General features: G+C 52.5%; 1 protein-coding gene across 3 annotated transcripts in view; it reads right to left on the bottom strand.

The window, feature by feature from the left end:
* STK11 (serine/threonine kinase 11) overlaps positions 1 to 22,058 on the bottom strand; it is a 46,179-nt gene that overhangs the window by 1,197 nt on the left and 22,924 nt on the right. For 2 of the 3 annotated variants that reach the window (XM_087769796.1, XM_009469097.2), the window contains exons 7-9: positions 18,674 to 18,731; positions 9,612 to 9,805; positions 884 to 1,118 (exon numbers count right to left, since the gene is read on the bottom strand). In XM_087769796.1, the coding sequence (XP_087625922.1) occupies positions 910 to 1,118; positions 9,612 to 9,805; positions 18,674 to 18,731 (461 nt within the window). In that variant the 3' untranslated portion in view covers positions 884 to 909. Of the gene's footprint in view, positions 1 to 883; positions 1,119 to 9,611; positions 9,806 to 18,673; positions 18,732 to 22,058 lie in introns of those variants that run through there. The other variant, XM_087769797.1, reaches the window with a different exon arrangement.

The raw sequence follows: 22,058 nt of genomic DNA, 5'->3' as shown, positions 1-22,058 counted from the left end.
CGCGGGTCTGACAGCTGCAGGGGGAGGAACGAGCTTTTATTTCTGGCTTTTTTCACACCACAAAGCTGGTCGTGATCCAAACAGATAACAGAGCCTCAGCCCCACAGAGCGCCGGTGACGAGCGCGAGCGCGAGGCCGGGGGTGGATGAGCGTGGAACATGAGTCATTGCTGGCTCACTTATGAATGAGGGGTGGGAAGAAGGGGACAGGGCTGCGAGCAGAGGAGGAAAGAGCCGAAAGGAGGAGGGGGAGCAGGGAGGGCACTCGGCGTCCCCGAGGAAAGGGCTTGGGCATGGCAGCGGCCTGGCCACGGGTGACACGGCCACCTCCTGGGGCGGGGGGGAGGCCCCATGGGGGCCTCTCTCAGGGACACCTCCGGAGACATCCCAGTGCTCAGCATCCCGCTGCAGCCCCGCTCCTCCGCACGCCGGGGGCTTTGTGCTCCCCCCGGCTGGGAGCAGAGCAGGGGAGAAAGCGGGGGGACTCCAGTGCCAGGGAAAGGGGTTATCACGACACAGCCTGGCTGCAACCTGGGGGGGAGAGAGGATTACGACAGCAGCTCTCGCCCGACGTGGCAGCAGCTTGCAAGGAGGGGGTAAGGCAGAACCAGGCGAGCAGCAGAGCAGGGCGCAGGGAGCACAGGGGGGTCCCCGCTGGGCTCTGCACCCCCCAGCACTGCAGGGGATCCAGGCTCCGGATGCCAGGGACATTTGCAGAGGGACGCTCAGGACCCAGACCTCTCCCCTCTCCACACCTGGGACTACAGAACCCCCTTTCTAGCTCCCTCCTGCTGCCCACGGTTGGGGCAGGCTCAGATGTCCCCCCCCTTCCCTGGGCAGTCACCCAGGGTGGCCACCAGCCGCGGGGACCGGGCTGCCCGTACCTGTGCAGAGCGCGGGGGCTCCTGCCTCACTGCTGCTTGCAGGTGGAGAGCTTGCGGATCTTGCTGCTGGCAGAGCAGGCCTTGCGGGAGGGGTTGGAAGAGGCGCTCGCCCGCCGCTCTGCCTTCGATTTGGTGCTCAGCTGTCCCGTCTCCGTCCCGTTCATGCACACGGCCTTGGGCAGCCCTTTGCCGCGGCTCTGCCCGTTCTGCCCTGCCTCCTCCTCAGGCACCTGTCCTGCAAGGGAAGGGAGACGGTGAGGCAGAGGGAGGGCAGCGGCCCCGGAGCATCACCTCCGCTCAAGAGCAACCCTTCCCCTCACTCAGAAGGCACGCGGCTCCCGAGGGAAATCAGAGCCCATGTCCACGCTTCTGAGGACCACCGGAGAGGCAGCCCAACCAGGGGATGTGTGAGGCAGGGAGCCCGAGACCACATCTCCCTCCCCGCTCCCACCGAGGACTGGTTTTACCCGTTTCTCCAGCACGCAGCAGCTGGTGGTCCCCAGTACGCAAGAGAAAAGAAAGCCTGAGGCGGTGAGCGAGAACCCCGGCTGGTCCAGGCCTCCAGAACGGCTGGTCCAGGCCTCGGGAACGGCGTGCCCCCTCCTCCCCGGGCGGGCTGGGCCACCGCCGTGCCCACCCTGAGCGCCCAGGCAGCAGCCCGGCTCCTGGCCAGGGAGCAGAGGGGCAGCAGTGGAGGAAGTCACTCCTCCTCCTCCCTCCCGCTACCTTCTCTGGAGGAGGGAGCAAGTCAGCCCCATCCATCGACCTGCGGAGCACCCAGATGCGTTCGGAGAGCAATTGCTCGGCTGCTTTCGCAGCACAGGGGAAGGTCTGCTCCGCCCGCGGCAGCACGGCCGAGTCCGCAGGGGCTGGGGCATTGCCCGTTTAGGCAGCGGTGCAGCAGCTCAGGCATCCCACCGTCCCCTGAGGGGGACACCGACGGGAGAAGGGCTTCAGATCGGCCCCTCTCCCCTCCCCTACGGGCCAGCTCTGTGTGACTCAGCACAGCAGATGAAAAGCCATTTCCAGAGGCACCTGCCCGCTGCCGTGGCCGGATGGGGCTCGGGTCGCATCCCTGCCCCTGGGGAGCGACGAAGGGTGTGTGTCGTCCGTCCCCCCCCCCGGCGCAGCCCTGGCCCGGAGCAGGAGGGGACACCGCCGCACACAGGGCCCAGCGCGCTCCCATCGGTAACGTGGCGCATCCCCCAGCAAGACGCAGAGCTGATGAGGATTCGTCAGGTTCCCGGCTCCCCCCCACCGGATCCAGCCGAGGCAATTTCCTTCCAGTAGGAACGTCACGCTCCAGGGCCCTTCAGTTATGACTCAGAGGTTTGAGTGGAAGCGAAGGCTGTAAGACGATTATGTATAATTTTCTTTAAAGGATGCTCAATCCTTTCTCCGCCAAGGCCGAACGGCACGTCATCTCTGTACTTGCGCCAATGATCACCCCACCACTGCTGAGCTCGGGGAGGAGGGGGACACATGCGGGGATGGGGCAGTGGGAGAGCCCCTTCTCCTCTGGAGGAGAACAGCGGGGGTCCACCTGGGACCCCCGCGCTCTCCTCCGCCTCGCTGCATCCCTCCCGGGTACCGCTGCAGGCTCCCGGCCTCCATCCCCGCACGGCTCGTACAGGGAGCCCGGCAAGTCCTCCGTGGTGAAGAGTCATTCGGGAAACAAAAGCTGCAAGGGGACACAGAGGTCACCTTCTTCAGACAAGGTCACCTTCAGCACCCACCTTCCTCGCCCCGAGGGCTCGCGCTGGGGAGAGGGATCAGCCTCGCTGAACGCTCGCAGAGACCCGGAGCGGCAAAGGCAGCAGGAGCCCGGGCCCAGCAGAGCCCACGGCCCCTCTGCCTGGCGGGGTCTGGCTTTGTAAAGCCTCACCGGCACAGAGCCCGGGAGCAAAGCGCGGGCTGCAGCAGGGCAACACCCAGCAGGCTAGAGCAAATCCGTGTCTTTGGAAATAAAGAGCAGATTGAGCACTTCCACGGCCAGCATGGCCTGGTGCAGGCTGCGAGCACCGGAGAACCAGGGTGCTCGCTGGGGAGCGGGTTTCTCCCCCTAAAAGCAGGCTTAGCTGCAGAGCCGGGCCCAGGCAGGAATTACCTTGAGAAGTTACCCTGCCGATTGATCTACAGACCAAAGCAGTCAGTTCTTCAAGCTCGTCAGCTGCGCTCCCAGCTCGCTCAGAGCTCAGGAGCACCTTCCCGGCGCTGTGGTTTGGACGCTCCGGCACGCCAGAGCTGGGCCTCCGGCCATGCAAAAAGGGGTGAGGTACTGCTGGTCTGCCACGGGCTCGGGACAGGGGCCCGAGAACAGCGGGAGAGGGAGGGTAGGACGGATCCGCCTGTTGCAGGGCGATTCCGGGTTACGAGTGCAATTGATTCCCCCATGGACCCGCTGCTGGGGGTCCTTATATCTGCCCCTTATATCCCTCCCCGACAGCTCCACCAAGTCGGGACGCAGCTCCCCATCACTGGCTTGCTGCCGCTTACCTGAGCGCTTCTGCCTTGCCGCGGGAGGAGACGGGGATTGACGCGCCAGGGACGGCTGCTGGCTTCGTGCGCCCAAGCCTATCGCTGCCAGAGCTGATGGCACCCACTGCGCTCCCGGGGGGGCTGTCAGCCTTGCACCTCCCAAGAAATACAGAGCCAGCTCCTCGCGCAGCTCACCACAGCAGATGGAGGCACCCCGGACACCCATCCTCACCTCAAATACTTTCTGAAAGTGACTGGCACGGCGAGAGGCTCGGAGCACGAAGCAGAAACGCTAGCCGTACCCGGCTGTGCGCTTAGGGACCCGCTATCGATCTGATCGGCTTCCAGCGTCTGACCCGTGAGAGGGGGCGACTCGCTAGAAGAGGCCGAGACACCCAGCCTCTAGGAGCCCCTCCAGAAGAGGGGACACGCTGTCCCCATGGCTCCTCCGGGGACGGGGCTCTCCCCCGTGACTCAGAGCAAGGCGGCCGGCCGCGGGTCAGGCTGCAGCCCGCGGGCAGCGCGGCCCGGCCATGCCCCCACCCAGAGTTGGGGGTTTTTCCTCTCCCCCTACATCCCAGCCCCGTGTCCGCAGAGCCTCAAATAACCCCATTCAGAGCAAAGCTGAGCACTTATCCTTCCCCTCCCTCAGCTGAACTCAGGCCAAGTCCATTAACATTTCTGACTGGGGAGGGAAAAAAAAAAATATCCAAACAGTTCATTTGTCTTTTGTGTGACTCTTCCCTCCTCCCCCTCCCGCCCTGCTTGAAAAGCACAGTCCCAGGAGTCTATTATGGATACCAAGGAGGGAGGCTGAATTGCGAGCTAATTTTACCTCCTTCACCAGTGACAGTTGCTGACGTTCAAATTAATGAAAGTAAAAATTCAACATGGGATGAAGTCTTGGCAACTGCCTGCCCACGCGGAAGCCAGTGACCCAGTGCTGTGTCTGTTCGAACAGCTATATCCTACCTTACCATTACCAGCTGAACAGGGCTAAAAATAAAATAAATAAAAGGAGGGCTGAGAGAGGCATTGAGAACGTGCACGTTCGTCCTTGCCCCCTCTCACATTTCTTAATGGCTCCATCCAGCTCATTCAGGCACAAAAAAGGTTTCAAAATAAAACCGTGAAGAGCTTTTGAATTGCTGTGTTTGTCAGACACAAACAGGCGTACATGATTTGCGGCTAGAAACACACCTTTTCAAGCGCCAGGCATTACTTAAAGACTCCAGTCCTGGCTTTATTTTCCAGCCTCAGACTGAATGCTAAGGGAGCAAAACAAGAAAACCAGCCTCAAGCTATGCAGCCATTTGCCTCTGCAGGAGGACTGGGCTGCAGCGGAGGAAGGGGTTAATGGCAGGGGAGGAAAAAAGCAGAGCGCAGCCTTCTAAATCTGAAACGCAGCACAAAAGCAACAAGCAAGATGCTTACATCCATTTATTGCATACGCTGCCTCTCTCCAAATAAGAAGGCAGCCGCTTCTGGAGAGGATGCTTCGTCACGTGCTCAGTGCCACACTTATTCTCTCCTCAGCACTTCCCTCGGAAGAGATGTTTAACACCGATTGAACCAGGGGCATGTAACATTTAAAGCTCTCTACAGAGCTGCATAAATCTTTAAATAACCCTTTAAAAATAAAAGCACATTCTCAAAGCCCCTTCTTCCTCTGAAGAAGGCAGGATTTAATGAAGTTCTCTTTTTCCCCTCCCAAACTGAACACCCACTCCCACCTATGAGTCACTTGTACTCCTGCTCTCGCTGCCCAGCAGAACCACAGCTGAATTGATCAGTCATTTACAAGCGTTTTTTTAAAATTTTTATTTTAATATGGCGTCACTGTTAGAAATGTAACACTTGCATAGAGCTGAGCAAGTTCAAAAGGATCCTGCAGGAAGACTCGGGTGAAAAAAGATGAACGTTTATTCTCTATGCAAGCTGCCCCCCTGCCTTGGCAAACGCCATGCAAGCCCCCGGAGCACGCGAACCCAGGCGGGGCTCCCTCCTCACCCCTGCTCCTCCCATGGGCTCGCTGTCAGTGCTGCACTTCGGCGAGGGGATGTCTGTCCATCGCAATCACTGACCCTGCAAACTGCACCTTCGTATCCCATCTCACCAGCCCCTCTGACCCTGTTTTTGTTAACAGCCTTATTTAAGGGATCTCTACAAGCCCTGTGAGCAGCTCGACCTCTGTCGCAGCCTGGTCAGAAGTTGTAGGGTGAGGTAGAGAGGATGAGCCATCGCAGCGGACCAGTCCTCAGCTGTTCAGTGCTTAAGTCCAAACCCAATCTGTTCCTGCCGGGTTTGGGGGCACGCTGGACTATGCTTTCTGTCCTTTCTAGGGCAAGCCAAGCCAGAGGTGATTTGTCTGAGAGAGAAGAATTTGTTCCATGCTCAGATATGTTCCCAAATCAAGGGTGGTAAAGAGTCACACGTGCTCAGACTCAACGACCGACCTAAGCCAGAGCCCTGCCTGCCAGCGACGGCTGCTGAGGAGCAGCATGAGAACGTCCAGCACCGAGCAATCCTCCTCCTGCTCCGGGTGGTTCCCTGGGGACTTCCTGAGCTCCAGCCCACATCTGGACTGCTGTGGTTGACAGCCCCCAGAGAATCCCTTCATGGGACGCATCCCCCCCTCCCAGCTCGGTCACCGACTCTACAAAAACGTAACCCCCCAGTGCTGGGAAGAGGACGTTCAGACTGGCTGGCAACAACGCTTTATTTCACTACCTACCTAAGCAATTCAGCAACAACTCTTGAAATAACTGAAAGGTTAAAACCCATCACCATCCGCCAGTTAAGTTAAACCAAAATCATGTCGAGCCCACCCACCCTGGCGAACTGTAACATGGGAGGTGCTGGTCTGTGGGGCCACAATTAACCTTTAGGTCACTAATCCCTCTGAAACAGCACAAGTTACACACAAGAACTTAAAAAATCTTCCAGTAATTTGCCTGTCATCTTCTGACATGACAGCTCTTATTTGGGTTTAAATGCTGCTGTTTGCATTAGGAGCGTATAATAGCTGATATTACCGTTCTGGAGGTGATCTCCCACTACCACAGTCACCTGCCTGCATGCGGGGGCACATCCACCTCAGCGGCAGATAGGCACGGCTGCTGGAGGAGCACCTGCACCGGCACGGGCTCGGGCCCGGCTCCCGGGTGCGCACGGGGCAGTAACGCTGCCCGTGGGACGCAGCCGCAGCCACTCGCGGTGGGAGGGGGCCTGGGAGCGGACGCCGACGGTCGAGCGGCAGGAGGGTGGGCGCATGGGGGCACAACACTTCACCCGCTCGGTGCGGAGGGCTCAGCGCCAACCCTCACGCGACCGAGAAGAGGATCTCGCATGCTCTGCTGTTCTTCAGAGGAAGGGCAGAGCACGGTGTTTTTCCAAACGCAGACGATAACGTGCAAGGCCCAGCTGCAGCACCGCAGGCCAGAGACCCTCAACAGCAACCAGGACAGACAGCTCTGTCCCGGGGCTGCTGGACACACAGCCACTCTCTGATGTTGGAAGTCTGCCTAAGCTGCCACTTTTTAATCACGCTGAAGCGTATAAACCAAAACCAGACAGCAACGCAGGCTAATCACCACTGGAAACGTTAAAAAGAAACAAACCATTTTAACTAGAGCAAGAACAGAGAGGAATGCACCTTCTGTACAAAACCATTTGTGGGGCAGGTCTGCAGGAACGGGCTGGACTTTACAAGCCAAGTAACCCACTCTGAAAAGGGTCACAAACTGTCCTCCTCTGCGGCGTGCTGAACCCCTACAGCTACCCTTTGCTTAAAAATACAAAGCCAAAAACTACAGAATGATTCCCTTGCAGAACAAAGTTATCTGCTTTTGAAATAATACAACTGTCCTGGAGATAGGTAGGATCCTGCTGAAGCTTGGGGAAGCAAGGAGATGATCCTGCACTCTCCAGCCGCTGCCATTAGCTGAGGCCACGGGAAGCCCAAGAGGGCAGTGGCTTTGGGGCCTAGGCTAAGCTTCACGCTCCTCTTCTGCGCCCGTGGCCGATGGGAGCACGGCTTCCTCTCCGAACAGCTCGCCATGACTGCTCAGTGCTCCACTCTGTCCTCTAAGCCCTGCCTCAGCTTCCTCCTCCGCAGCTGGGAACGCACAGGGAAGCAACAGAGCACCATTAGAGACATGCACATGCTTATTCTCTAGACTGACGCCAAAAAAGCAGTAAGAGACTGTCCTGTGGGCTCTTGGGTTGGCTGTGAGATAGTCAAGTACCAAGAGCAACAGATCCACTCTCACAGAGGTTATCCTCCTGGAAGGCTGGCCCTCCAAGGGAGGTTACGGGCACAACCATACCTTCCTTCTGCCTCTCGAAGCCAGTTCAGAAAGGAAAATGTAAAATTAGAAAGGGATGCAAGCGATGCTGGTTATGGATTTTCAAGCCTGGCAGCCTCATCATTATGCTCAGGCCCCACTGCCTGTGACGGGGCTTCCAGCCCCAACGCTTCTGCAGAATTAAGTCTGGGGCCCTTATGCATGGGCTGTTCCCAGCGAGAGCTCTTGCAGAGGGAAACGGCCAACCTCTGACAACGGGGAAAGCATCAGGCAAGTCCTCTTCTCTCCTGCTTCTGTACTCAGAAAGGCCCTAGCAATCAAGTATGTGCTTCAGCGAGTCTATCGCATTTTTAAGAGGATCTCTCCTTTCAAAAAGCCTCCACTAAGCTGTGAGGAAAGGCCCGGCCCCGGTCAGATTCTAGCACAAAAGTCTGCGGGATGTAAGAAGAGAGCAAAGGACAGAGCTCTGCAGGTCACCCAGCTGGCGCTGGGACATTAGCTCTATTAGAAAAGGTTATAAATTACCCGACTGTCACCAGTGAATCAGCACTTGGAAATAAATCTATTTCACTTTGATGAGACTCTCTTCATCTTGGCAGGCTCCACCTCCGACCCACCTACATATCCGTTCGGCTGAACATCTGAAGAGACACCCTGTTGGGGACTGTCACCCAAGGATGCCGTACAGCACGGAGCGAAGCGCTGGCTTAGCCAGTTGGGCGCAAAGCAGCCTCTCCCCTTCTCCCCTTGGAAGGCGCTGCCTCGGAAGCCAATCTTGTTTCAAGTTGTTGCCCAAAGAAATTTTGAGCATTGGGTACAATTTGAGGCTTATTACACTTCAAGGCGTGACACTTTATTCCTCCATGATAGTGCTTCAAAAAAGCAATTTCCGCCTAACCAGGAAACCAAGAGAAAAACCAAGGTCTTCAGGTGCAAGATTTGGTAAAACCAGACCTTGCTTTTACTCAGGCCCACAGAAGCCCACCAGGCCATCATCAAGGGAAAGCCAGAGCAGTTTGGTTAGTCTTGAACTGCAGAAACCAGGGCTTTCCTTACCACGAGGAAAGGTCAGTCGCAGGTATCTCTAATCACACCGTGGTAAAGTAAATCAGCATCCCTACAGACAGTACGTGAAACCTTCCCTCCAAGACAATTGAGCTAGGCTGGAGCACTTAATCTAGGAACTCGTGTTCTGTTGATGTAGGCAGTGAGAACCCAGGCAGCGAGACAAAGAAACTGCTGCCGTGATCATACAGTACCGCTGCTGCACTGACGGCAAAGCGAGCAGCCTTTGTCTTTGGTCTTACCGCAGACATGCCCTTCAGCCCTCTGCTCACAAGCTACGTGGCTTACAGGTACAGAACGGCCGAAGAAGGAAAGCTACTTGATTACCACCACTTTGTAAGAACAGCGTGGTTAAAACCACACACACCCCTGTCCTTACTGGTCTGCTTACCTCAAAACAACAGGAAATCCCAAATAAAGAAAGAAGCAATTCTGTAACCAGATAGTTACCACGACTGGAGCAGAAAAAAGGTCTCAGTGTAAGGCTACAAGCACCCTTCTTCCCCAGATGTGCCATCTACTCTGAACACTGAGTCATTTTAGGGCTCTGCTCCAAAATAACTCAGCCTAGCAAAACTGGCCAAAAGAATTAAATGTGCTAAACAGAGTCCAGCAGGAGCAAGCCATTACTTGATGAAGGACGGAAATTGGCATATGGGTAGCAGGCAGGAAGGGGCATCCTGGTTGATCAAATAAGAGACCGAGGCATCCGGAGCACCATGGCTCACTCACTATGCGTCACTCGCACCACTTAATAATCAATAGTCTCCTCCACCGCTGAAAGGATTATTCAGACCTCAAGGCCTCTCCTAAAAAGCTTTAAACAGACAAAAAAAAGCCACTTCTGCCCTACCCATCCCAGCATCATTCTCTCCTACCTGGTACTGTGAAGTCCTGAGTGTAGATGATATCATCTTCAATGTCATACAAGTCATCATCTTCCTCCTCATTGTAGCCATGCAGATCTTCCAGATAAGGCACCGCCGTCATACTTCTCCACCTGTCCTTCGTTTCTGGGCTGGGAGGTATGGGCACCAGAGCCTCTGCCTGAGCGTGTTTCTTACGAAACCAACTGCAAAGAGTCCAAGAGCAGAGTTCCGTCAGTACAGAAGGCACGGAGAAATCCTTGACGCTACGAGATGGTCCCATTCCACCCCAACACTCAAAGGCATGGGCAGTTTGTTTATGGAAAACTTCCTAGCTGGTTTTATGCCACTGCAGGTTTTTTAATGCGTAGTAACCAAGAGAGGCGACTGTCAAGAAAGGCAAGTCTGTCTTGCTGACAACGCCGCAGGGACAGCAACAGCCGCGTAAGCCACCCCAGGAAGGTGCTCCATCCACTGGGCGCTTTGTCAGCTAAGGAGAAACTAACGGGTCTGCCTGGAAACAGAGTGCGGGAACACGTTCTCCATCAACAACTCAAGCCCAAACTACCCACCTCTAAGTCAAAACACCTTATTAGAGCTGCTAGAGCTCCCGAGTTGTATTGCCAAAGCAAGCAGAAGAGGAGAAACTTCGGTTCTCACGTTGAGGCTAATCCAGCGCAACAAGACAAAAGAAAGGTTGCAGAACGTCAGCCTAAGGAGAGTGGTATCGACTCGCAAGCGCCTTTAACAGGCAGTTTTCAACAAGACCACAGCAAAAATGCTTATGCTTTATCTTCTTATCCCACCTCTGTCTCAAGGGACTTCTATTACCATTAAAACCAGCAGCCATAGCGCTACCATCTGCCCAGTAAAGGATATCAGCTCCGAAAGCTGCTCTTAATCAGATCAAGAATCCAATAGGCTCGGATCACATCAGCATCTCAGAAGCCATACGGGTGGCCTCTTACATTTTTACCGTACTTTCATAGCAGGGTTCCAGCACCAGACTCTGGGACATCCATCAGCTCTGCACGTGGGCATCGGAAGTTTCCTACAAGTACTGCTGGAACCTCCGCACTCCTACCGATCCTCTCTTGAACGCAGGTGTGAACAGAAGTTCCTCCAGACCTGGGTACTTCTAACACGCCTTTCCAGCCCATGCACCTCCTGCTCCTCCTCGCTCCCCCTGCGACGCATCCCGTGGCAGGGGAAATCAGCTGCCTATGGCTAGCAAATGAGGTCAGGCGATGGCCATCCAGTCGCTCCCTCCCCGACAAAGGGTGCTGTTCCGCTGCCCTTGGGGGTGGTGTGCCCAGCAGCTGGCTGCCCCTGCTAGCAGGGAGGCTGTCCTACAGAGGCACTTCATCAGGCTCTTACTTACGCCTTGCCCTGGAGGGCCATTCTACACGAAGGACGGGTCAGAAAGCATCAAAACCTCCCACGTTTAGGACCACCTCCTGAACCGCAGCCTGCTTTCCTGATAAACTTTTGAATTGGCAGCGATATCAACGCCCTACTTCCACGCCGTGGGTCGGATGTCAGTTAAGCCACTGGGACCCATTCTTCCTGGCCTTTGCCCAGTAACAAAGGACAGAAAAGCCTCACCAGATCAACTGCACTCTTGTGCTCACCTTGCTAAATACTCTGTAGATGCCACTTACCTGCACAACGGGACGTTCGGGGTCTTTCACAGCAGGAGGCAGCCTAGGAAGCCTAAGCCTTTTCCCCCTCTCAAAGTTTACTTTAGGCCACAAAAGGGTGCTGCTTTAGGAAGCAACTTAAGGTCTCTCTGAAAACACACCTCAAAAGCAGAGCAAGATCTAAAATTATCCCCTCATGGCACATTCACTTCTTGCCTGACGACTGCTGCCCTAGAGAAGCCCGACGTGACACGAGTGCTTCCCCTCCGTAGTTTGCACAGGCATCCAGTAACTCCCGGCTCATAACCACTGAGGAGGGCCTGAAGCCAGCCACCAAAGAGCTCTTATAAACCTGAACCATCTGGTTTTTATCACTCCAGTTCCAAATTCATTTTAGGAAGTAAGGGTTGGATGCACCTCCTGCACAGAAGAATGGTAATTATAATTTTGTTCTAGTCTTACATTGCTTTGACAGTAGGCCTAAAAAAGAAGTGGCAATCTAACAAAACTATCCAGCAAAAGCAAGGAGTTCGGAGATAAACAAATGAAAATGTAGCTACTGGGACAAATCAGCTAGGGTTCAGAGGAAGAGTGAACCCTTATCCAGAAACCCTGCTTCACAATTAGCATCCTCAAACCGTTTTCTCTGTCGTGACGGAGTTCCAAAGCCAGCCTGCAGCTCTGAGGAAGGCAGCGTCTTGCCATTTGCAGTAAGAGAGACCGAAGCAGTCCCTATAGCCTCAAGCTTTCAGAGGAAACGTATTTTGGTTAATCGCAGAGCATGTCAGCGTCATGCAAGGAATCACGTTCCATCCTTCCGTGCTTCCAGTCTGAGCCGATGGACAACACCCCAAACAGCGATGAGGTCGGCGCGCTCCAGTTAACGCGCTGACGTGGATCTACTGGCGTTTCTTCCGCGGCCATAGCACGACTACCCGGGAAGCCGTGGCGAGAGCAGCGCGTTTTAGGAAAGCGACAGAGAACTGAAGGCAGATCCAATTTGCCACGTACGACCTCTGGTGCAGGAAGCGGCATCACAAGAGTTAAGTAAAATGTCATCCCAGCTCCTGGGCGAGCAGGAAGCGAGCAGGTCCAACCTAACTAGATTTTGGCCAACGGTTTTAGCAAGCCCTGTGGATGGCTTCCTTGGTGATGTGCATGGCACACAGCACTCCTAATTTGATCATTTGATTTCCTTTCCTTGGGAGACTGCTTTCATCAAGGAAGCGACTGCCAAGAGAGCAAATTCAGCCTGGGCTGATCCAGCCTGGCAGGATCATCTAGCACAGGAACAGAAGACCCAGCACAGCCAGCTCTTTCTGCCAGGGGCACTGGAGCTCGAGAGACCCAAACTAAATGCCAGGGACCTAAGGAGAACGGCATATGCAGGGCAAACGAGATCAGAATGACTGTTACGAAAAGGAGTGTTTTAAAGGGAGAAAGCCTAGAAGTCTATAGGAACTAGTGTTTTTATTTTGCTGTATTTCAGCTCTGCCTCTTTCTTTCCTTCTGTCCTACTTACCAGGAGAGTAAAAATAGGTTTTTATTAACAGCAGAAACCTGAATCACTGTACTCTAGTCATAACGATTCCATCCTCTGGGAGGTGATTTCAAATAGTCGCATATGCATATATGGTAATGAGGATATAGAGTGAGGAGAGAAATTCATTGAAGTTCTAAGAAAATCAAAGACCTCTTGGAAGGAGCCTCAAGCAATTCTGTATGGAGCAGCAGAGTATTTCCTGGCAAGCAATTTTCCACCAGGGACAGAGATTCTGCTCTCTGCACCGGTGCTAAACGTTATTAGCGAAGATCTGCTTTTCAGCTGAGGACCACTGGCTCCATCAAATGCCCTAATCTGGCTCAAGAAGCTACTGGCCACTGACTAAGCCAGAAAGCAGCTGCTCTCCCGCAGTGCAACTGTCCCATCGGTCAGCGATGCAGACAAGATAAAGTCCCTCCTCACCCTGCCTCCACCGCTGGCCCTAAAACACAGGCCGGACTGGAGCACTGCTGACGGAGTGCCCTATTTCACCATTTACTCCCAGTTTCACCGATATTTTCCGAGCCAACTGCCCTGGCACAAACACAGCCATTTACCTGGTGCTCGCAGACTGCTGCTTCAACAGCAAGGGAAAAGAAAGGCTTTTGCAGATCTCGGAAGCGCCTCTTGTCCAGAACATCCCCTGGAAGAGGCAGATTCCTCCCTGGTCTGTGCAACATTTCTTAGCTGCTCCCAGCCCTTTGAAACAGAGTGAAGGGAGCAGTAGTAAGAGATCATTTCTTACTACTTTGCAAGCTTGTAGAGAATGCCTGCAAAGCACAGAAACTCCAGACAGCAGTGGCACCAGTATTGATTGTGATCCTGCCAGTTAAGAAGTTGGGTCCAGATGGGTTGCTGTAATCTACAGGGAGATAAGACAGCAAGGGTCAAGGACTGAATGAAAAAAGGAACCCGGGTTGACCAATGCTTAATGAGCCTGCCTGGTTTGCAGCTTCCAAGCTCGAATTTTACATCAGAAGTCATCACCCTGCTCTTTTCAAGTTCTGGCATAAGCAAGGTTAAAATAAGAATCAGTAAGCACAGCTGCAGCTTCTAAATACTTACAGCTAATTCACTTCCCATTCTAGGTCACAAATATTTCAGTTTGCTTGTTTTGTATATGGACAATTTTCTCTGAAACCAGATGCCAAGCTGCAGATCACCGCCCTGCCAGCCAGGATCGGTTAGGGCTGATGCTCCACCTCCCGTGATACCATGTAAGGGCTTCAAGCTTACTGGAAGGTCACTGTCACCACAAGCAGCAGCTAATAGCGTTCCAGCTTAATTCAGTCCTCGCGCAGACGAACGTGGAAGGCACACAACACCACGTCCTGGGGAAAGGCAACACATGCTAGCAGTAAATACATAGCCACATCCCTACAGTCGCTGCTCCAACTCCTGTACTATCAAGAGATGTCCAAGTTCTTAAGTCAGGCTCACAAAAAAATAGAAATGAGTAAGAAAGAGAAGCAGTTTCCCCCTAGCTGATGCTGGGGCCAGAGGCGACAGTTCAGACTCCTACGAGGAGAGGTGTTCTGTGCACAGATGGAGACTGACATCCTCTACCACGCCACAGAGTTGCATTATGAAACTGATCTGCAGAACGTGGGTAGAAGAACCAAAGATTCCTTCCGTGTGCCTGCCGCAGGGAAGGACAGCAGACACAGGTGCCTCAGCAAGAAAGAAGAGTGGGGTTTTTTTTTTGTGTGCGTGACCTGCCGAGGGGAGATTACTGCACGACACCACGGACAAGGGATGGGAAAAGCCTGTGAGTACACCTGCAGCAGCAGAGGTTAAGGGAAGCCCTCTCGCTCCCTCAAATGCAGGCGCAGGAGTCAAGGAGCACACTCGGCACCTGCAAGGAATCCACAGCGGCAACAAACACAGATTTCCAGGGGGTTCAGTACCCGGGATTTGAAGAGCACGGCAGAGCATCCAACAGCAACCCTCCAGACCTCCGGGGAGGAGTCGGGGGTGAGCAAAAGCACTGGGGAAGGTGGCCCAGCAGCCGCCAGGAGGTCAGGAGGAGACACTAGCCCAGCAGATTAATTTGCACCTCCACTAATAAAAGGTGTAAGTGCCTTCCCTTTCTTGCTATGAACTCTTGCAATCGTATCTATGACTGCACAAATTAAGTGTGACACTTCTGGAGAAGGAAGGCAAGATGGTTGCCTTGGAAACAAGGGACAGAGGTAGAATTCTGCATCCACTTCATCACTTTAAGTGCTGCAGCAGGGTCAGTGAATTAGTTACGAAATGCAGTATACAAGCGCTAAGCCCTTCAGCAAAAGCACAGGGTGTAGAGGAGATGGTGCATAATCTATAGGGAGCAGGTTGCTAACTCCCTGGCTCTTGGCAGCTTCTCCTCACTGCCCCGCGCCCTCACCCCAGGGGTACAACATATTCAGAGGTGAACCCAAAGTGTCAGTTTTCCATCGAACATCGTCCTATCCAGATCGTTCTGGGAAGAGCAGGTTTCAAGGCTCTTCCATTGTTATTCAGGGGTCAGCTTCTGGCAGTTCATAAACTCGTAGCTGACAGGCCGAGAGAGTTTTAATTCATTTCAATTTACAACTCGCAGGTCTGCGCTGCACAGATTGGCTAGGTTTGAAAAGCCTCTGAAAGCGAAGAAGAAGAGGATGTAGCTTTGTTCGGCTGCATTAAAACAAACTGCAGAAACAGGGGTTTGATGCAAGAGTTTAGCTACAGAAGCGAGGAGAGGAGGAAGGCAGCTGGCAGCTATAAAACTAAGCAGACTCTTCCTACAGCGTTCTTCAGACAGGGCTGCCACTACAGGGGGGGAAACATTTGGAGTAGCTGACAAGAATAAAGGGAGGAATGGCAGAATTGCCATCGCCGCGCAATAAACACGTGCCTGGCCGCCTTCTCTGCCTCCTGCAGCTCTGTTGCCTCACAGAGCAACGCTCAACACTTCCTCGGTGTTTCCCCTGGCCCACCGATTAAGCCTTTTATCCTTGATCCCACTACAAGAGCAAGAAACATCACGGTATGGAAGGTGAAGCGTGAGCTGTTTATCCGGCTCTGGATGGATCCTGAGCGCCCAGGTCCACGGCCGCAGGACGCCTGCCCTGTGACGCTTCCCTTGGGATCGCCCTTCCCGCGGGAGAGGGGAACGCGGCCCCTTCCCATCGCGCCGACACGGGCCTGGTCTAGCGGCGTTTGGCTCCACTGCAAAAAGCGCTGCCCAGGGCATGGGGGCCATTTCTGTTGATTTTCAGTGCGCTTTGATAATCTCGACTGTCCGTATGAGCAAGTCACCAGTAACATCAGCTCAAAGACATAAAAGGAGGCTTCCAGCAGCACGGAAAGGCACTGGGTAATTCTGGTTTGAGCCAGTATCCATCTCAGCAGGGCAGCCCAGTAAGTCGCTTGATGTTTCTATAGTCTAGTTCCTGTGCCTTAACACGTGCTTTTGTGGAAGGAGTGCAGAGAAACCCAAAATCATTAATGACTATGACTCCCCCCCCGCCCACGAAATATAAGGATTCTAGAAATCAAGTCTTTTCTTACTAAAATGCTTTCCAAAAACCCTCCCAAAAATATCTGATGGCTACCTGCTGTCCTTCCAATCGCTTTGTTCAATTAAAAAAAAAAAACAAACTAAACAGGGTCGGGTTAAACGTAAGGGCTAAGCTTCTCTTCTATTTAAAGAAGAGCCAAGAGAATCAAACACTGGATTCTTTAGCACAATGCTACTCCACAAAAAGGAGATGGACAGACACATCCAAAGCCCAAGGCTGCAAGCTCTGCTGTGCTTGATGTAATTATTAGGATGCCGCAGCAGGAGGAAGGAGGCAATTACTAATAGGGGAGAAAAGCCTGTTAAGAAGCACTGGCTAAGCTCACAGAAAACTAATAAGAGACTAAGCCTTGGAAACGCTCCTGCGTTTGCAGGTAGAGTCTGTCTTCAGCCCCTCTCAGAGCTAGGAGATGAAAAGCCTGGCCACCAGCAGCTGGGCCCAATTAGAGGGCAGGCTGTGCCTGCGGAGCACGGGAGGCTCGCGGCCGCCCTCCGTGCCAGAAGCACGCTCTAGTTTCTCCTGCTTTCTAACTACAGGCAGGGTCTCCAGAGAAACCTCTTTGCTTCCAGCTGGGCAAAGCTGACGCAAAAACTCACTGCCACATGGGAGAACTGTAACATCAAGTACACAGAGTTGGAGAACTAGCTCAAATACCTAGCAGATAGTGACCCGTGGGAACCAGCCACGCTGCCCCGAGCTCAGGGCCAGCTCACTGCAGCCTTTGGACCCACAGCGCTGATAGGAAAGAAAGCGCTCCCAGTGCTTTTCTCAACACCTACTAACGTACTCCATAGACTTCATTCCTGCCGTGCCTCTTCACAGTGCTTACTGACAAAGCATCTGTTTGACTGCGTGGCAAGCTGATCGCCACCCTACGCTAGCTGTAATCAACAGGAGAGCTACTTCATTCCCAAGTACAGAAGCGTACAGTGCTTTGCTGTCTAGCTCGAAGCGCTCTGGCCCTCAGTGGTAGACGGGAGGACGGTCAGTAACAGCAGGAGCTATTGTTTTGAAGACCAGCTCTATACGGTGCTTTAAATGCCACGTGGCATTTCAGAGGCAGCCCCAAGCAGCCTCTTTCATGGCCCACTGTTACTGGGAGGCATGTGCATGGGGAAAGGCGGCCTTGAAAAACAAATGCCTGCTCCTATCATCTCCCAGACCCAGTGAAACACCCAATGCACAGTGCTTGGCTACTATTTAAAAGAGCCAGCCTGACTGCTTAATTAATTGACCAGGCAGCTGCATAAAGACCTGCCTCTCCAGCCTCTTTCATCTTCTGATCTTCATCAGGGGTAGGTCACAGCTGCTCCTCTGCAGAACGCCGCTGCCGCTCAAGCCTGTCAGGTTTTGTTCCGTGGCTCCTGCAGATGCCTCCCATGCCATGACATCCACCGGGGATCGTCATCTGACAGCACACAGCTACCGCTGCTGGTTTTTTTTCAGAGACGCAACAAGAAAATAGCGCTCTTCCTGCCTGCAGGCAGCACAAAGGAGGCCCATCACCTTCCAGGATCAGAGCCTTGTTTTTACAAGGTTCCCAAAAGCTTTCTGGGCAAGCTTGTAGGCAGGGCCTCTGCCGAGCAGCTGCAGTCCAGCAGGCAGCTCTGTGTGTCCTCAGAAGCACTTCCTATTCAAATAGGAGATAAGCTAATGCAGCCTCCGCGATGAAGCATCCTTATGATGCTTTTTGTTCTTGTACTTTTATCCGCCCAGGAAATCTCTGCTCAGAGGCAGCATGTTCAAACAGATCCTTTAAAAAAAAAAAACCCTCAGAGATAACGGGGCCTTCCCCCCCCAGACAATGGCAAGGATAAAGGGGGAGGATATGGAGGAGGGAGGAGTATGACATTAAAGAGAAAGGAAAAAAAAAATTTTCCTATTGTCCTGGAACGCTTCTCCACATACTGATTCCATATGGAGCAAATACCAAGGGATATTTCTGTCACCAGACTGTCCAGAAAACCAGAACTAACATACATTACTAAACGGTCCTAGTTCAATAACCCAGCTTTAAGGAACCCCTGTTCTTCTGCTCCATTAGTACTAGCTGACCTCTGGAAAAAATTATCCAGAACCCTTAGTTATCGAGAACCAGTCACACTAGAAACATTTTCAACATATTCATTATTTACCGGTTAGCAATTCAAATGCTTGAACCGGATGCTCTAATAGGAGGAAAAAAGCCAAGTAGAGGTTGCCAGAGCTCCAGCAGAGCCGGAGGAAGGATATCTAGTGACTTCCATGTGTCTGCTGTCAAAAGGAAAAATGAGTTGAGAGCAATAGCACAGGTACATTAGCATAAGAAGCAGAAAGAGAATGACTAATAGGAAGAAGCTGAACACTCACTTGTGCTGCCTTATCTGCTGTATTGAAAATCTCTTGGCTGGGTCGTATTCAAGCATCCCTGAAAAGAAGGAAAAAAAGTCCAGGTGTGATCACAGATGCTCTCAGCCAAGTTGAAGACAGGAAGCATAAAGCTCTGCCCTTCCCTCCCACCTCCCGCCCCCAACAGCGGCTGCCGTGTCCAGTCCTCCCGGCAGCTTAGGAAGCCTTTACCTCCAGGAGGAACCCGCTGCCTCGGCCACAGAAGCTCAGCACAAAATCCCAGCTTCATTGCTGACTACCTGATCAAGTCTGTTCCTCAGTTTCCCCACCTGCAAAGTGGATATGACCCTTCCCTCCTTCACACCGCAGGGTCAGAGGCTTGTACAGCCCTGGATCGTATGTCCAAGCATATCTCCAGGCAAAGAACATCAAGACTTCGCATTTCACAGATAATGCTATTGAACCTGCTCCATGGAAGAGCCAAAGCCTCAGGCATAGCATATATCCAGTTGCTCAGCATCCCAGAAACTCTAGTCTAGTGAAATTCTATTCTGGAAGTACAACTGGGGAGAACCAACAAAAAAATCATCCTACTGTCCATCCTTTTGCCCTTAGCCAGGAGTTTGATGTCTGGCATCATCCGCCAAGATAACGGGGGTGGGGGGTGAGAAGAGGGGGGGAGAGGAAAAGTAGCTTATCTGTATTCTCTCTAGGAGAGAAGGAGGTGGATTCCTTAAACAGACACGAGATGCCCACTCTGCTCCACCGTCTTTAAAAAGCTTCACAACTCAACAGAAGGGAAGTAGCAACTTCTGCCGTGCTCTTCAGAAACTAGCCCATGGCACCTAACGAGTGTCAGCAGCAGCAGCCAAGATATTCTCCAACGAAGGTTCCAAGAATATATCGATCTAATAAACGTTAACAAAGTCTCCCTGCTGCACGTTACAAGGAGTTTTGCTTTTACTGGATGATACCCCCTTGCTGCTCTTGCAGCACTAGCACTGCTGAGTCTTGCACAGGTAGCATGAAGAGTAAGGTTTTGGAAAGAGGTGAGAGAAGAGGAGGACCCCGTCTCCAGCAGCCAGAAGAAAAGAAAGGCCAGGAAGCAGAACAGACTGTCAAAAAGGAGTTAAGAAAGTCGGAACAAGGAGCAAACAGCTCAGAGCGCTGGGGAGAGCCAGTACAAGGACACAGTGAAAGCACAAGGATGGGAGATACATTTGGATGGACACTTAGGAAGGGAGGGCTGGAAAGAGACATTGTAGTTCAAGTAAGAAGTTGCAAGGGCTTTGCAGATGAATTTCTGCAATACTGTTGAAACAAAGGTAATGGAAGAGATAAATCAGCAAGAGGACACGTGGTAACAAAAGCTGATCCAGAACATCTTCCTCGTCAGTTCGGTTTGTATCACATTACTAACAGTAACGAATATGGGCAAAGAAAAGGTATAGCCTGGAAGGACTGAAGTTATTTTCCCCCAGAAACCAAAATACAGTTTGCCATGGCAATTTGTAAAGGTTTATCAGTGCTGATGACAGCACTAACAGCTTTAAGGCCGATGAGGTCACTACTGATCCACGTAACATCACTACAAAGCAGGTTAAAGAAACGCGGGAAGACCTCTCCAGGCCAGAGGAGGCCAAGCGCACCACAAGCACCTGGCCTCCCGAACTCAAGGCACTAGAGTCTTCAGAGCACTTTAGACAGAGCATACTGGAAATTTATACTTGCCTTGCCGAGACCATAAAACCCACCACGGGGCTACACTGGAGTTACACGGCTGAGCTCGACTGGAGCTAAAGCAATAGCTCCCTGCTCAAGAGCTCTGACCCTTGCGAGTAGCTCCTGATCTTGGGTGTCTTCTCCCCCGAACAGGCGAAAGCCCTAGAAACAAGCAACCAGCAGCCCAGGCTGCAGCCACAGATGAAAACTGCGCGTGGCAGGAGGTGATTAATGGCAGCGACAGTGCCAGAAGCCGCACAGCTCAGCTGCTAGGTCTGCTACTGGGGAACACCACTGAAAGTGCATTTTGAGATGGTCTTACAGTAAGGGCGAGGGAAGGGAAGATACGGCTGAACCGTCTTCAGCAGAGAAGGGATTTGATCCTGAAACTTGCTGTCCTGCAAAGTGCTGCAATGCTTGTAATACAACACTTAGGTGCTTTTGCAGGGCTCATTCCGAGTTGTTTCCTCACCTTAGCCATAGTTAATGAAACAATGCTAGAGAAAGCCCTCCTTTTTTCAGTGAGTTATACAAAACAAACTCCCTTACAGTTAAAAAAAAATAATCATCAGTTTAACAGTGAACACAGCCTTATCAGGGACTTCCTCCACAACAAGGGGCCTTGCAACGCGCGTTCCTCCTTTCCTCCATACTCCAGCACGTGTCCGGAGCGGGCCCTGCAGCCTTCTCGGAATCACAGAACAGCCGAGGTTGGAAGGGACCTCTGGAGATCATCGAGAGCAACCCTCTTGCTCGAAGCGGGGTCAGCTGGCCCAGGACTGCGTCCAGCTGGGTTTCGAATGCCTCTGAGGATGGCAACTCTACAAGCCCCTTATGCAGCCTGTTCCAGGGCTCAACCACCCTTGCAGTGAAGGAGTTTTCTCACGTTCGGATGTAATTTCTCCTCACCTTACCAGAAAAGCAATAATAATTGGAAACCAAGATGGGAAGGTGGTTCAGAGAAAAAAATCCCACACCTAATTAAATGACCTATTAATAAGATTATTAGACAGTAGCTTCAGAGCTGAGCTGCCCCAATGTGTTGGCTTTTTTTTTTTTTTAAAGAAATAGGACTGCAAAGAGATCTTACATGAAGTCTAGGGGACACCACAGCAAGTACCAGCTAGGTTATCTTATTAACGCAATCAGAAACAGGTAAGTCCGGACACCACCCTCCTCCCCCCGCCCCCAGTTTATTTCTTTCAAGACCACATTTCAAGGTGTTTTTGGAATCCAGCTTGTTATCATCAAGTTAAGGATAACTTCTGCACATCCAAGCAGATACAACTGGAAAGTCTTCATAGGAACCTGAAGTACGGTGGGACTGTCTGAAGGCTCTGGCACGCTCCGTTTGGGATCCATTTCCCTGGGGTGCTGCAGAAGAGGAGCTGGAGCACCCTCATAAGCAGCTCACTTCGACCAAAGGAGAAAAAAAAAATAAACACGCAGCAATTCAAACACTGTTTAAGGAATGACAGGGCTAACAAAGAAATTTAAGGCATTTACCAGATGAAACCGGTACAAGCAGAGGATAAAGTTCTAAGGGAAATTATTGAGAGGCCTAACAGCACCAGTCACAAATAGTTATGGTGCAGAGAGCCGTATTGTTCTCAAGCAGTTAAAAAGGCATAAAGAAGATAATTGAGCAAAAAGACTATTTGCTTTAATGAAAATGGACCGTATT

This window comes from Nipponia nippon, unplaced genomic scaffold (genome assembly GCF_047370975.1).
Source record: "Nipponia nippon isolate SJK-2023a ecotype South Korea unplaced genomic scaffold, ASM4737097v1 scaffold_31, whole genome shotgun sequence".
Lineage (NCBI taxonomy): Eukaryota > Metazoa > Chordata > Aves > Pelecaniformes > Threskiornithidae > Nipponia > Nipponia nippon.
Note: the sequence above shows the minus strand (reverse complement) of the source record. Positions and strands in the feature narration are given on the sequence as shown.